The sequence below is a fragment of the Zingiber officinale genome, chromosome 3A, assembly GCF_018446385.1.
Source record: "Zingiber officinale cultivar Zhangliang chromosome 3A, Zo_v1.1, whole genome shotgun sequence".
Lineage (NCBI taxonomy): Eukaryota > Viridiplantae > Streptophyta > Magnoliopsida > Zingiberales > Zingiberaceae > Zingiber > Zingiber officinale.
In genome coordinates this window covers 130,664,538-130,679,758 of record NC_055990.1, presented here as the reverse complement: position 1 = coordinate 130,679,758, position 15,221 = coordinate 130,664,538, and the positions used below count along the sequence as shown (strand labels likewise).

At 37.0% G+C, this 15,221-nt stretch overlaps 2 protein-coding genes across 2 annotated transcripts; one reads left to right on the top strand and one right to left on the bottom strand.

Moving 5' to 3' along the window:
• The first annotated feature begins 6,241 nt into the window (after positions 1–6,241).
• LOC122052436 (purple acid phosphatase 2-like) lies at positions 6,242–9,053 on the top strand. Its single transcript, XM_042613941.1, has 8 exons — positions 6,242–6,733; positions 7,003–7,203; positions 7,281–7,392; positions 7,473–7,699; positions 7,941–8,079; positions 8,204–8,424; positions 8,514–8,635; positions 8,714–9,053. The coding sequence occupies exons 1-8, from the start codon at positions 6,539–6,541 to the stop codon at positions 8,901–8,903; spliced, it is 1,407 nt and encodes a 468-aa protein (XP_042469875.1). The 5' UTR covers positions 6,242–6,538; the 3' UTR covers positions 8,904–9,053.
• Positions 9,054–9,715: 662 nt separating this feature from the next.
• On the bottom strand, positions 9,716–12,762 carry LOC122052435 (protein YIF1B-B-like). Its single transcript, XM_042613940.1, has 5 exons — positions 12,590–12,762; positions 10,909–11,081; positions 10,692–10,790; positions 10,454–10,605; positions 9,716–10,368 (listed from the first exon to the last, which is right to left on the bottom strand). Exons 2-5 carry the CDS (start codon positions 11,077–11,079, stop codon positions 9,984–9,986), a joined length of 807 nt encoding a protein of 268 aa, XP_042469874.1. The 5' UTR covers positions 11,080–11,081; positions 12,590–12,762; the 3' UTR covers positions 9,716–9,983.
• Between the last annotated feature and the right edge of the window lie 2,459 nt (positions 12,763–15,221).

Genomic DNA, 15,221 nt, shown 5'->3' with positions numbered 1-15,221 from the left:
TAACCTTAGATGGATAACCAAAGTTATCAAGGATAACCCCGAACCAAATGCACCCTAAGGGTGATCAGTCCGATCCTACGAAAATTTTCCACTGGTCATCAGGAAAAAAAATTTAAAAGAAAATACGAAGAGTAGATATATAAAATAATTAATTTTACTAAATAATATTAAAATTAAACTAAATTAAATTTGACCATGCATAAAAATTAATTTAACATGATTTGAGAACTTTAAAATAAGTTATGCCTATTGGATTTATTAGAAATTTTCTTGAAATATTATTTTTTTGATATTTTTATAATTTGACCCCTATAATTTTATAAATACTAATTAAGCCCTTCATAATTTCTAAACCGGGAAGTTTGTTAAAAATATGAATTTGAGTCATGTTGAGTCATATTTGAATTTTTTTTAGTTGATTTTTTATTTTTGAATTTTCCTTTTTCATATCATCATGATTTTCTTTTAAATATGCATTTTTTATTTCATTTTCCAACTCAATGGGGACCTTTTTCAATTCAATGTATTTGGTTCTTAGTTTGCATAAAATCTACTTAGCATCTTGATAGCATCATACATTTTATTCTGAAGGTAGATTACGTACCTCACTTATCATGTTAGATTCATCGTTTGATGCTCCCCCTTTATTGTTGCTCGTTGCTCATTGCTAAAGTGTCTTCGTCTTCTAATTGATGGTTGGCTATTAGCACTAGTCCAGAGCACTCCTCGAGTTTGGACTATTCGATGATGACTCATCCCATGTAGCTTTGAGATTCTTGTGTTTGGACCTTCTTGTTCCTTTCTCTTTATCTTTTTCTTTGGTCTTCAGTTTCGAGTAGTTATCTTTGACGTGTCCCTCCTCCGCGCAGTTTTAGCATCATACTTTTCATTTGCTCCGTTGAAGCTTCTTAGCCTATGACTTAGTAAAATTGTTAAATTTAAAAAATATTTTGAATTTCTTTACCATTTACGCTTCTTCATTTTTGTCGAGTGAGGAATCTGAATATGGTCCATTCTTCTTAGTTTGCAGTGCTAAGTTATGATTTGACTTCTTTTCCTTTCGAGATTTGTGCATTAAGGTTCATGTAATTCTAATAAAGGTATCCCGGTGCATAAAGCTCCCACCATGTGGGGTCTCGAGGAAAGATCCATTGTACGCAGCCTTACCCTACTTTTTTTGCAAGAGGCTAAGTTCATGTAATTCTAATATTGAAAATAAATCTTCTAAAATACTTATCTCTAGGTCTTTTAAGATGTAGTAGGTATCTACTATTGATGTCCACTCTTGAGTTCTCGGAAAAATATTAAGTGCGTAATGAATTGAGTCCTAATTTGTTACCGATCCACCGAGGTTGATGAGTCTGGTGATTAGCTCTTTAATTTTTGCATGTAGTTGAGTCACCACCTCCCCTTTTCCATTCGGAGATTTGTTAACTCACTTCGAAGGATGTCTCGTTTTGTTAGCTTCGCCTTTGATGTTTCTTCATGAAGCTCCGGGAACTTCTCCCAGAGTTATTTGGCCTAATTATAACTTTCGATGTAGTTGACTTCTTGTGGCGATAGTAAGTTCAGCAGATGGAACTCTACTTTTCTCTTGGCCACGAAGTCTGCCCGCTCCTTTTTACTCCAAAAATGTTCTTTTTCGTCACCATGCTGATCTCTAGTTGCTGCAAAACTATATTTGATAATTAATAAGATATCAAAATCTATTTTTAAAAATACCTCCATTTTCTTTTTCCAAAAGATGAAATTCCCCTCGAACTTTGATAAATGAATGCTCGCTCCAACCATCTTGTTGCTTCAGTTAGCAGTTAGTCTAAAGCGCATGTCGCTCTGATACCACTTGTTGGGCCAATGTAGGATGACTAAAGGGGGTGAATAGCCTGTAAGTTAGAATTAAAACCAATTTCTTGCTTTTTTACTTAGCAAGGATAAAACACACGTTAGTTGAATAAAATTAAAGACACAAACAAAAAGTAAGAGATACAAAGAGTTACTTGATTTGCAACTGGAGAGATTTGTAATCCAAGGTAGTGGAAGCTCACTAAACTTCTCCTTTGATGTAGACGGAGAAACCTCTTATAGAAATTTGAAATACAAATACTTAAAACATGAAACGAAATCAATTATAGTGTGTGTTGTGTAAACTTTGAGAACCAGGGCTCTAATTTATAGTCCACTAGTCATAACTAGTCATATGCTGATGTGGTGTATTCCGGGCGCTTGATGTGGTTGACTCGATCCTCTCTGTAACGACTCTTTGTTATTGATTTATCGATTCTTGAACACCTGGACCCAGTCCGAGCTCTTGGAGTCGGCTGATGTGGACTCCGTGTTGATCCTCTTCGAGCGCTTGGAACTTGGGCCCTAGACCTAGTTCGGGCGCTTGGAGTCTGGGCCCTTGGACTTGGTCTAAGCACCTAGACAAAGTCAACTCAGAGTTGACCTTAGGTGATTCTCTACCTGTCTAGAGTTGAGCTCACTCAAATCCCAACTCAAGCCTTCTCCTCGAGCAGTCTTCCTCCCTGGCTTCTCGTCCCTCGGAAGCATCGCACGCATCCTTCTCATCCACCGGAGTACTCTTCCGCAGCTCCTCGTCCCTCGGATGCACCGAGCCCTTCAACTCACTTCCCGTGTCATCTTTCTCACTTGCTGCATCTTCCGCTTGACTTTTTATGTTCTTAAGTCACTGTACACTTAGACACAAAGGATCTGTTATGTCCAAAAGATATTCACATATCTTCACAATGACATGATAATGTCCACTTTGGACCTAAATCCTCATGGTTTTGCTCTTGGACTCTACCCAAAAGAACTCATTGTCAACGGAGATATCTTACATCCTTTTAAACTCATGATATTTTTCATATATTTTCAATATGAAACTTTGATTGAATCCTAACAATCCTCCCCTCAAACGAAGGACCACAATTACTCTCATGGTTCGAGCCTTCCCGTGAGCATGTGGTCACTCTTGACCTGCTCCGGGCCTTCCCCACAAGTATCCATTCACCCTGACTTGCACCGGGCCTCCCATGAGCATTCGGTCACCCTGACTTGCTTCGGGCCTCCTCGCGAGTATTCGGTCATCCTGACCTGCTTTGGGTTTCCCCGTGAGCATCCGATCACCTTGACTTGGTTTGACCCTCCCTCGCAAGCATCCAATTACCCTAACTTGTTCGGGTTTCCCTGTGAGCATCCGTATCTGATCACCTTAACATTCTCTTAGCCTTCCCCATGAGCATCCAGTCACTTTAACCTGCTCCGAGCCTCCCCGCGAGCATCCGGTCATCCTAATATGTTTCGAGCCCTCCCTCAACTTCATTCAATGTCATGCATATAACATCTGGTCTAGATCATGACTTTGATAGAATTTGTTATGTCCAAAGGATATTCACATATCTCCATAATGGTATCATATTGTCCAATTTAAGCCTAAACCCTCATAGCTTTACTCTTGTGCTCTACCCAAAATGTCTTATTATCAATGGAGATATCTTACAACCTTTTAAACTCATGATCTTTTTCATATATTTCTAATGTAAGACTTTATTGAATCCTAACACGATCAAACTACAGAACTTAACTTAACTTTGTTGATTATATTAAAACTCACCCTGGAGTATTTACACTTGCTTCGTCTTTCATCCATATGTCGAGAGTAATAAATTAGCCCCTCGGTCTTCTCTGTGTGTCTTTTTAGATTTTGGTGTTGGTTAAAAAGGATATCATTGTTTTGATCTCATTAGTTAAAAATTGTATGTCTCTTGTTATGCTGTGTTTCTTGAGCATATTCTATTCTTTTCTATTCCGGCTAGTTCACATAATATAATAACGTCGGATCTATTTGGATTAATCCTTTCAATACCGACATTGAGGAAGCTTCACCCACGACCCCTACTAGTAGCTCAATCAAATCTGGTACTTTGGTTCCTGAGACACATGCTCCTTCTGTCACTACTTAATCATCTCCTAAAATTATAGATGATCCTTCTCTCTACCACCGTCAGTCCACTCATATTCGTAAGTCTATTAAACTACTAGATTTTACTTACTCTTATTATTCTCGTTCTTTTGCTTCATTTGTTGCATCTCTTCATTGTCTTTCTGAGCCTATATCCTATAAAGAAATTGTTTGTAACCCGTTTTGGCATAATACTATAGTTGACTAATTAACTACTCTGCATCAGACTTATATATGGGATTTGGTTCTGTTGTCACCAAGAAAATACACCATTTGTTCTCATTAGGTATATAAGATCAAAACTAAATCTGATAGATCTTTCAAATGATACAAATCTCGTCTTGTTGTTATAAGTTATTTTCAGAAGTATGACATGGATTATGAGGAAATATTTGCCTATATTGTAAAAATAATGACTATTTGTACTCTAATTATTATTTGCTTCTGTTTGTCAATGAAGAATATCTCAAATGTAAAGAATGTATTTTTAAATGATAATTTTCATGAAGAAGTTTATATGACACCTCCTTCTGGTATTTCACATCAACCTAGTGAAGTTTAGAAGCTTTATAAAGAACTTTATGGTCTCAAACAAGTATCTTATGCCTGGTTTGAGAAGTTCTTTACAGTGATTGCTTAGCTTGATTTTCATCCTAATAATCATGATTCAACATTGTTTGTCAAATATATGAGTATATGTCATATTCTTTTATTGTTATATGTTGATGATATGATTATTAATGGTGATGATTCTGATGGAATTATTTTCTTGAAGTATGAGTCAGCTCGTTATGTTGATATGAAAGACTTGGGTATACTATGCTATTTTTTGGGTATTGAGGCCGTCTATTCCCCAAAATGTTTTCTTTTATCCTAGTCAAAGTATATATCTGATTTGTTTGAGCGTGCACATCTCACTGATAACAGAGTCGTTGATACTCCTATTGAGACGAATGCTCGATATTCTCCATCTGATGACTCACCTTTGTCAGATCTTAATTTGTACTGAATTATTATTGAGAGCTTGGTTTATCTCAGCGCGACTCGTCCATATATTGCATATGTTATTCATATGATTATCAGTTTGTCACTGCACAAACTACAATTCATTGGGTCGTTGTTCTTCGTATTCTCAAGTATCTTCAGGGTACTCAATTTTAAAGTCTTTTATTTCCTTCTACTTCATTTATAGAGTTTCATGCATACTCTGATGCTGATTAGGCTAGTGATCCTATAGATCACAAATCCACCACTGATTTCTATATTTTTCTTAGTAATTCTCTCATTTATTGGAAGAGTAAGAAATAAGATGTTATTTTTAGATCTTCCACATAAGTTGAATATCGTGTCATGACCTCAACTACTTGTGAGATAGTTTGGTTGTGTTGGTTGCTTACAGATATGAATATCTCTCTTCATTAATGTACTCCGTTATATTGTGATAATCATATTGCTATTCAAATTGTGCACAATTTAATTTTTCATGAGTGACCGAAATATATTAAAATTGATTGTCACATTATTCATCACCATCTTCAGCTTTACACCATCACATTATTATTCGTTCCTTCTAATCTACATATTGCTGATTCATTCTTTCTAATTTACAGATTTGTATAATCGAGAGTTAAAAATATAAAAACAATTACGTTGCACAGAGCTAGGTATACATTATGCTTAATATTATTACCTAATTCCTAAATCCTAAAGTCAAAAGCTTAGTGACATAATCAAAAACTTAACAAAAAAAAATTAAAAAATGGAAAAAAATCAACGTGGACAACGTTGTAAGCGTCACCCACGTTGTAAGCATCACACACGCTTTAGGCGTATCTTTAGTATTTTTTTTATTTTTATTGTTTGTTGTTTTAAGTTTTTAATTATATCAACCATATTTTATCTTTAGAATTTAGGAGTATAAAAAAATTAAATGGAATGCGGCATTTTAGAAAATAAGAGATTTGTCCTAAATAACAAATAATTTTACATATAAAACATCTAATATTTAAGAAAAAGGAAATTAAGAGCCTAAATAAGGAATAACTTCGCACGTTTACATGTCTGGTATTTATGAAAAAAAAATGGAAAGTGTGGGAGACTTCGTTAGGAAATTTACCCGTAAATTCTTTTTAAAGCCAATTTAAGTTTGAATTTAAAATTCTTATGGAAACACAGCTAATGAAGACGGAATATACCCGAATATTTGTTTAATAAATTCAAATTTTAAAGCACTACAATTTACAAACAGAGGTCACAATTCCAGAAACACCCCTCATTAATACTTGACAACGCCGCGCCCAGAATCCCCACACGTCCCGACTCTCGTTTAAAAGAGGGAAATTTAAACACGATACGATTTGACTTCTGCTCCTCCACGCCCACCCTGCAATCGCTCGCATCCTCTCCAAGCCAACGTCGAATCTTTCACCTTCCCAATCCTTTCTTGCCTTCTTATTTCCCTGATTCGCACGCGTTCGCAATCCAACCCTCGCATCGCTGTCATTCCCCTCCTCCGCCCGCCCGCCCTTCTATTTAATAAGTCGCCGCGGCGGTGCTGCAGGGGGACCGGGAAGGATGGCGCTACGCGGAGACTGCGTGATGCGCCTGGGCGTCCGCGTGATGCTGGCGGCGGTCGTGGCCGCCGGGCTGGTCGGTTTCTGCCGAGGCGGAGTCACGAGTTCCTTCGTTAGGAAGCCGGAGAAGACCGTCGACATGCCAATCGACAGCGATGTCTTCGCCGTCCCGCCAGGATACAACGCGCCTCAGCAGGTGGATTCCCTAAAGTTGTCTCCTTTCCTGTTCTGATATCCACATTGCCAAAGAAAAAAACACGTCTTTTCTGATTTCCCTTCGCCTTAGGGTTTTGCCATTTCACCTGCATTTGCTTTCTATTACAGGGTTAAAGATTTGAGCTTTGCCTTCAGTTCTTGTACCTGAACCTCTCTGTTTTTGTTTAGTTTAGCTTTTCAGAGTTTTCTGTGATTTCATCCTTCTTTAACATTTGGGTGAATTGCATCTCTAAATTTCCTTCATTGAAGGTGCATATCACTCAGGGGGATCATGTGGGCACATCCATGATCATCTCATGGGTGACTGAGAACGAACCTGGTTCTAGTGAGGTTCTGTATGGGACTCACAAGGACAAGCTTGACATCTCTGCTAAAGGAAAATATACTCGCTATACCTTCTTCAACTACACCTCAGGGTACATCCATCATTGCACTCTCCGCCGATTGAAGGTGATCTAAAGTCTTGTAACATACTTCTATTTGTTCCTTTCATGGATTTGCATGATCAATTCAATCCCTATCTGCAGTACGATACTAAGTACTACTACGCGGTTGGGATCGACCACACGGTTCGAACATTTTGGTTCACCACCCCACCGAAAGTTGGTCTAGATGTTCCTTACACTTTTGGGCTCATAGGTGATATTCTTAAGCAACATGAAGACTGATGTTATTGCTCCAATTCTTGGTCACTTTCTTGTATCTTCTATTGTCTATAGGCGATCTTGGACAAAGCTACGACTCAAACATTACCTTGACACATTACGAATCCAATCCACAAGCACAGACTGTGTTATATGTAGGTGACCTTTCGTACGCCGATAACTACCCGAACCATGACAATGTGAGATGGGATACATGGGGCAGGTTCGTCGAGAGAAGCACCGCGTATCAGCCCTGGATTTGGACAGCAGGAAACCACGAGATCGACTTCGTTCCTGAAATTGTGAGTAGCATGATTATATATTCATATCACCATGTTCTAAATCTGCTAAGATGTTTACGATATTTCCTTTGGTATTGATATAACTTCTAGTAAACGAGGAGCCATATAAAATTCAATAACAAATTCTTCCTTATGTTGTGGAGATACAAACTACGAACGACCATGGTTAACTAATTTCAAACTTGTCCAATAGATGATTTGTTACGATTAGGAAGCTAAAACATTTGAAAAACTTGTGCAGGGTGAAACTGAACCATTTAAACCATTCAGACACAGATATCATGTTCCTTACAAAGCTTCGGGCAGCACTGCACCATTTTGGTACTCGATTAAACGGGGATCGGCATACATAATTGTTTTGGCATCATATTCTGCATACGGTAAGACCCTAAGATGCCTTTCGATACAAATATCTTGTTCTTTCGCGGTCATCTTGTTTTTTTTATGCATTTACATTGATTTCGGTGATTACTGAATTAATCTGGATTTGCTAAATGTTAATAGGAAAATACACCCCTCAGTACAGGTGGCTTGAAGAAGAGCTACCAAAGGTAAATAGAAGTGAGACACCATGGTTGATTGTTCTCCTGCACTCGCCGTGGTACAACAGCTACAACTATCACTATATGGAAGGCGAAACGATGAGAGTGATGTTCGAGCCATGGTTTGTACAACACAAAGTCGATGTTGTTTTTGCCGGCCATGTTCATGCCTATGAACGTAGTGTAAGATATTCGTCGCAGTATGGATTATCTTATCTTTTCCTTTCTCACGACGAACTGTTCCAAAGATGTAGAACTTTACAATCTCGCAGAATAGGATATCAAATGTAGCTTACAATATAGTGAATGGCAAATGTGAACCAGTGGCGGATGAATCAGCTCCCGTGTACATCACCATCGGCGATGGAGGAAATATCGAAGGTCTTGCGACCAAGTAAGAAACTCAAGGAAGCTGTCGATGGTAATGTTCAATTTTATGTTTCTCGTTAATCAATTTTTGTGCATTATGCAGCATGACAGAGCCACAACCAAGCTACTCATCTTTCCGAGAAGCAAGCTTCGGCCATGCCATCTTCGATATCAAGAACCGAACCCATGCCTACTACGCCTGGCATAGGAACCAAGATGGTTATTCAAAGGTTGCTGATTCTATGTGGTTCTACAACAGATGCTGGAAATCTTCAGAGGAGAATCAATGTTGATGTTCGACATTCATCATAACTCTATGGAATAAGAAATGCTTGCCTAAATAACAGGCAGGGCAGTTTCATAAGTTGACATTTAGTCTTTCTTTTCTATTTTTACTTTTATCTGCTGATCTCGCAAAATGGTAATATTGTGCCTGAAACAAATCTAAAACCCATGCTCTTAGACAAGTCTTAGTTTGTTTGTGATTATATCAGAGTACTCTTGTGTTAATCAGTAGTGTTGAACATCGATCGAGGTGTGACCTCTCCTATAACCTAAGGAGATCAATCTCATAAGATTTCACTTATCAGATCAAATGATCCTTCCTACCCTATAGAATTGGAATTAGAATGCCTGTTCTTTTTCCTAAGCATCTTCAGATCAAACCACTAACAACATGGACGAAACCAAGCACATGGTTCAAAAGGTCAGCTAGATCATTCCACCACAGCAAAGAATAACAACAATAACAATGAAAATCCAGAGTGGTCATAAGAAACAAAGACAAGTAGACTGCCTCGAGCTGCAACAATAATAATCACAACAGTTTTAAGCTTCTAAACAAGGGGCGCACCATAAAAAAAATGCGAGGACGGTTATAATAAAAGATAATTATACTCACCCACCTCAAACACCCCAGGCTATGTGAAGCCAGGAAATATTTAGAGTAACAAATCTACCATCTTTCAACCGACTAGGCACTCCGTGGGGATAGAAATGCGAGGACGATGAGTGCACATGGTTTCCATACTTTTGTGGGTTTAGTAACTTTTGGTGAGTTGTGGTGGAGAAATTGAATCATATAATATTACTGGCTCCTAAGGTATGTGAAAATATACGTCAGTAGGTTTTGTAGTATTTTATTTCTCAGACAGCACTAAACAAATAAAAGTCTTAGTCATCGTCACTACATGTCCCGGTTAAAGTTAGTATCTACCAAATAGCAAATTCATCATTCTCAAAAAGGCTTCTCAAGAAATCAACCAGTACCTAACAATCATTCTTCGAAAATTGTTGAGCTCCAGGCATCTGCATTCCATCTTAAGGGCATTCCACTTTATTGGGGGGCAAGCAATAGCTATTGAACCACCTCCTCACGCTGCACTGATTTTGCCAAGCCAGAAGAAGAGCGGGAACTGAGCAATCGCCATGAACAGCAAAATGTAGTGCTGCCGGCTCGAATGCTTCTCATAACTTCTCATCTCTGTGAAAAGTACCCTCTTCATGGTCTTCACCAAGAAGACCCCCATGCAAAGACTCATCCACGGCATAAGAAAATAATACGAGTAGCTCCAGCAGAGCCTAGCCAGCATATTCAGGGACAAGCCCGTGAAAGCATACCCACCATATGCTACCACATCGAGCAATGGTGCTTCACTACTTCCTAGCGAATATAACAAGCCCTTCAGTAGCAAAACCTGCATAAACCAACCAGCAAGTCCCCTTGTGAACTGTATGCTCAAAGCTTCTGGGCTAAATCTGCAAGATTATAGCAAATACTTGGGAATAATCTTGATAAAATAATCTAACTATATATTTCAGTAACAATAAACTAACGACTTACTTTCCTAGAAGACCAAATGCGAAGCCAGCTAGAATAATATAAGTACCAAATGACATAAAAGGGATGTATAGATCTGGGGCATTGATGTCATAGATTGGTGGTTTGTAAGAAAGCCTGCCTCCGACCGGCTCCGTTATCCTAGTCCAGTGGCCCTACGCAGAACAAATTCGAAAAGAGATGTTTTATCTCTATGATGGTTAAAAACAAGTGTGCTAAAGAAAAGGCACTTGAAAATTACCCTGTGCAGGAATGGAAACAAGATGACCTTCAGCTTGTTCCTCACGTATTGGTCATTCACTTGAAAATAATACTGTGGGTTGGAGAAATACCTGCTAATCTGCACCAACAATCCCAGATGTTAAAGCAAGACTAGCAAATGCCAAATAAACACAATGTATTCAAGAATACATCAGATCTGTCATAGCGAACCAGTGCCCAGTCCAATGGTTACATACATTGCTTTGCATGAATTCGGAACTTGAGCCCAAGAACTTCTCTCCATATGCCCCAAGACCACCTCGAATAAGTCCTGATCCAGCTCCATAGAATGCATTGCCAAAAGGATTGGGCTGAGGATTAACTGCGGGGCCCTGTACCCCAGCCTGATTTCCAAGATTATTATACATATCTGCAGATAGCAGTATGGAGGTTAACTTATCATATGGAAGAAGCTTTAGCAATGCAATACTTGCACTATCAGCATTTAGGATAATGGCAAAAAGAAGAAATTCTTGACTTAGTAGTAAAATTGACAAGGCACGTGAACATTACATGAAATTTCTACCTTTTGTTTGTCAAGACCAAATAATTCTGAAGATCAAAACATTTCCTTACCTATGAAATTTCATGGGATTTGATAAGTTATCGGAACGCCTCTGAAGTTTGACTTAAGCCCAACAAACCAACTCTAGGTTCATAATTCCAAAGGCATTTGCACTCGAGAGAAACATGGCATACTCCATTAATATTGATGAACTAGATAAGTCGATTGAAATCAAAGTAGTGTGTGTGTGTGTGTGTGTATATATATATATATATATATATATATCACAAACGAATATTGCTTTGATTTCAGTCAACTCATCTAGTTCATCTGTTCATATTAGTTTACTAGTTCAACTCAGTTACGTATCTTTGGGATAAACTAGACAAGGAAATGGAACTTCAGCTCATGTTCAATTTAATTAACAAAACAATAAAGAAAGAAAAAACTCTGATAAAAAAAATTATTGAGTGCATAAAGAAGCTAATTGATGATTTCAAACTAAAAGTTCTTTTCATATCATGGGAGTCCTGTGGTCATTATTTCAAAAAGAATTTCTGATATGCAGTCCAATATTCACATGCAACTTATTTAGCTTAAACTATTTTTACAAGTTCGACTCAGGATAAGATAACTCGACGAGAAAAATATAAATCATCTAGTTTATTTTCAATTAGCACAAACATACAGAATCCACAAATTGAAAGAGAAGAGATCCTTCTACGGTTCTGTTAAAAAGATGTGATGAGTGCAAGGGACAGTCCCCAAAAGGGGGGAAAACAGATTTACCACCTCCTGTGCACTACTATACTATTGTTTGAACTCCGTACAAGTTGTAATCAACAAAGAAAGATCTGGTAAACAAGAGGGAAAGAGTTAATAATTCCAAGCAGCATAATACGATTAAAAGAGTGGATCAGTCCATAGCGTAACGTAGAACGAACAAGCTAATGTTCAAGTATCCATCAAAATGGTTGATATGGCAGGGAGGTGAAAATACATCTGGCAGGTGAGGATATGGAAGCCCGAAACCGTAAAAGAAGGGAACTAAACTGCGACCGTCAGGACGATAGAAGTTAACCCTAAAGGGTTCATATGGAGCAGTAAATCGACGAGTGCAAATCATTTTTTCACTAGGTTTTAGAAGAACATCACATCTCAGTTCAAAGATCAAACGATCAAAATCCGATTCCGTTAATACATGGAGCCATCTCGAGGGGAAAAGGAAAAGGAAGAAAACTCTTCGTCGCCCCTTTTCAGATCAGGAACACCATCAAACCCCTTTCTTAACTAGAGAAGAAATCAAGAGGAAATAGGCAAATTTGGAACACAAATCTCACGGAAAGGGGCAGAAACAAAAACTGCCATCTTACCTCACCGTTCTCGACGCCCTGAAACTGAATCAGTCGAATCCCTATTCGAATTCTCCCCTTTGATCTTTCCTTCTCGACGATCGTAAGGCGATGGGGGTCTACTTCGCTGCCAACTGCGGAGGGTGTTTCGATGGAACTCTTCCAGCCTTCCAGGTTTATTTCCAACATTTTTCAATTAGGAAATTAGTTTTATTAAAAAGATAAAAGAATCAAAAAGGACAAAAAAAAAAAAAAAAAAAAAAACAAAGTTCGAGAACCTACTGGCAGCAGTACCCTCGAAGCGGCATATATCTTAGATTTTTTCGTTAAATTTATATTTCGAGGGGCAAAACTGAAAAGGACGTCGTGGAGAAAAGTACACTAGTTTTCAAATTTACAAGAACTCCCCTTCTCTTAACTCTATCTAGGTTTTCTAAAAGGACACTTTTTTTTATTGGAATTGTCGAAAATATCTGTCTATTTATTAGTCACCAAAGGAGGTCCCCTCCTATATATTTTATCTTCAGTGTCTTTATGCCGCTCCTAACTGAATTGGTATCTAAATGGTATATTTACATTAATAGATAAGAATTTAAATTGTAGTGGTAAATAATTCTCCCGGCCATGAGAAATATTTGACATTAGCATTATCATATTTTACATCAGTTGCATATTTGATCTTAGCCACAAGATCAAGAAAGGTGTGGAACCTCTGAGTAGTAGATTTTATCTTTTTATGCTATCATATTTTGTATATTAGTCAATTATAATTTTTCAATTTATCTTTTCACATATGATCATAGAACTGATCGTATAGAGTCGCTGGGACGACGAATTCCATCATTTCATGCTATCATATTTTACATCAGTTCAATATTTGTCTTCCAACGTTTTTGTCAAGTATAATTGTTATAATAAAAAATTATTCTAATGTTATTGTAACATTAACTAGGTATAGCTATATAAGTTATAACAATGTAAGTAGTCAATTTTAGTCAAATTATTTCAATCAAAACTATTATTCATAAAATACTTTTATATCAAAACATTTTTTAACAACATAGTTAAAAATTATTCAAACTTAAACAAAATTATAAGGACTTAATCCAAATCGCTTAAACATTATTGTAACAACTATCATCAATAGCCCGGGGCTATAGTACTATAGTAAGACATCCAAGTTATCATCCAGGTACTTATGATTCGATTTCTAGTTATAACGTATTTATAAGAATTTTTCCTTCAAATGAGAAGTGCAATCAAAGAATGATGGACTTCTAGACTGGTCGCCATGTACGCTTTCTGATTTACCTTTGTTATCGGTGGAAAACTTCCGTAGGGTCGGACCGGTCATCACAGGGATAGTCAATGAAGCTAACTGAGATTATCATTTTATATATATATATATATAATTGTAGCAACTATTGTCCCAGGGGGTTATGGTGTCGCAGTAGGATATCCATATTATCACCCAAGCATACGCGATTCAATTCTCAACTATGACGTATTTGCAGAGATTTTTCTTCCAAATGAGTAGCGTAATCAAAGGATGTTGGCCTTCTGGACTGGTTGACGCGAACGCTTCCCGATTTATCCTGGTAGCAGATGAGAAACTTTTGTGGGGTCGGATCGATCACCCTAGAAATAGTCAATGAGACTAAATGGTTTATTATTATTTTTTATAATTGTAGCAACTATTGATGAGTGAACGAATTATTTTTTTACAACATATAATTGTAGCAACTAGCCCTTGGAACGTAGTCCAAACAATGGATGTATAATATTTCTATTGTAACAATCAAGAATTGAATCTAATAGGTACTCATAACTTGAAATTCATCCTATAATATGCCTTCTACTTATGTACTTAAATTTACCTTTCTCTGTATCTATGATCCAATCAGCTCTAGGAGATCGTTGAGATGGTGAATATTCTTTTACTGACGGTAGCAACTATGGATTGTTATATTTATGCATAAATTTTTATTTTTATTTTTATTTTTATTTTTTATGATATAACATTTATCATCATAATGTTGGTTATTATCTCTAATTTTGATAAACTTAATTGTAAGTTATGTATATCAAAACAAACCGACCCCATTAATATGATCTAACTTAGGGTGTTTGGGTTTTGATTGTTAGAGGTAGACCTTGTATGTATGGAACCTATAATTTCACATCTATTATTATCTATGGGATGATAATGAATATCTATTATATATAGGGTTGCCCCTCAAGGGTTTAGGGAATCATCTTAACATAATTTCTTGTTCTCCATTGACAAGAAATTTTTTGGCGACGTCATCCCTTAAGCCCCTTAGAAGATTCTCCTTGTTTACTTCCGCTTTTTCTTCCTTAAGATCTTCTAGACAATGTTAAAAAATAAAGATACGACTCTTCAATCTGATTCTTTATCATTATATTTATGAATTTATTTTCTTATATCGTATTCTTAATATTTATATATTTATGGATTTACTTTCTTATTTCATATTCTTAATCAAACTAAATCTTTTTTATTCTTATATGTTTTTTATACACGAGTTCTTTAGAATTCATGCGACATATATTTTAGGTTTGACCAGTTGTATCACGTAATTAAGACGATAGGGTGCCCCATTGAAAAATGGTGATTCCGATAAAAAAAACA